General features: G+C 39.8%; 1 protein-coding gene across 1 annotated transcript; it reads right to left on the reverse strand.

Annotated features, from left to right (window-relative positions):
* Positions 1-328: 328 nt before the first annotated feature.
* Positions 329-1,138, reverse strand: TEOVI_000584900 (Trypanosome variant surface glycoprotein (A-type), putative; the record flags this gene model as incomplete). Its single annotated transcript, XM_067220136.1, has 1 exon — positions 329-1,138. The coding sequence occupies one exon, from the start codon at positions 1,136-1,138 to the stop codon at positions 329-331; it is 810 nt and encodes a 269-aa protein (XP_067076237.1).
* Between the last annotated feature and the right edge of the window lie 133 nt (positions 1,139-1,271).

Genomic DNA, 1,271 nt, shown 5'->3' on the forward strand with positions numbered 1-1,271 from the left:
TTCAAAACACTCTCCTGCTATACTAATATCCTTATTGTTTTTATTATAACCATATCTAGTATACATAACGTAAACAAAATAAAACAAATTGGAGTATTACTAATTTTTCATACCCTCTAACCCTATTAAGTTGCACCAATAGGCCACTCCCACACGAAGTTCATATTTCTATATTATTTAAAATTTTTGTCATTTTGCACTTTTTCATCAGAAAGTATTAAAATCTATCAAATCATAGCAAATTCTCTCAACTCTCTTAAATTTCATAAATTTGAAAGAAAATTCTTATAATATTAGAATCCTACCAAACCTATAAGGGTAGCAGCCGTCAAAGCAAATTTCTTATTGACAATAAAAGTGCAATCATTGCAAGCATTATTTTCCCATTTGCAGTTTCCAGTGCAACCTTTCTAAGGCTCATCTTTGCAGTCAGAGCTTTCTTTCCCATTATTTTCTTCAGCTTTCTTGCCTGTTTTTGTTTCAGTGTCTGGAAAGCATTTTTTACCATCGGGTTTTTTCTCATCAAAATCACAACCTTTTTCATCTTTGCAAGTTTTTTCTGTTTTATGCTTTTTGCATTCGTCTGCTGTTTTGGCTGGTTCTGACGCTTTTCTGCTTGAGATGTTAACTTTTGGAAGCTGTCGGTAATGTGTTGTGCCATTATTCGCGTAGCTAATCCTATGTCATTAACCTCTTTAAGCGTCATCTGTTTCTTTTCTCCAAGGACTGTTGCTGGCGCTTTCAGCTTTTCTATTTCCTCCCAAATCTTGGTTTTGAAGTTTTCTTGTTTGCCAAAATGTTCTGTGATAAGGTTGGGTACTGTATTTTTTGCCTCGCCGGTTGCTTTGTCCCGCGGTAAATTGCCGTAGATTGCGCCCACCGCCGCTATGAAATCGTTGTCGTCTGTGAATTTGCCTAGGTCGTTCGGATCAAACGCGTCTTGCTGCGCCGTTACTGCACCGAGGGCTTCTTTGATTTCCACTGCTGCCTGTTTGAAGTAGTGGTCTGTGTCGGTTTCCTTGTAATCTTGTATTTGCTTGCGGCCGTAGTCGCCTGCTTCTCCGCTATCTAGCTGTTGGGCTTCTGTGGTGAATATAGGCCCGCCCGCTATGCAGATGTCGTTGTTGGTCACCGTCATAGGTCTTTCACTGGCGCCATTTACTTCGCAGGCGTTGCTGCCGGCATTTCCTTTTCCTAATGCTGGGAACCTGTTTGTTGATTCGCTTTTTACTGCTGCCGCTGTATGGATGGTGTACTTTTTTATTCCTAAT

Source organism: Trypanosoma equiperdum (genome assembly GCF_001457755.1).
Source record: "Trypanosoma equiperdum strain OVI genome assembly, contig: ctg_1061, whole genome shotgun sequence".
NCBI lineage: Eukaryota > Euglenozoa > Kinetoplastea > Trypanosomatida > Trypanosomatidae > Trypanosoma > Trypanosoma equiperdum.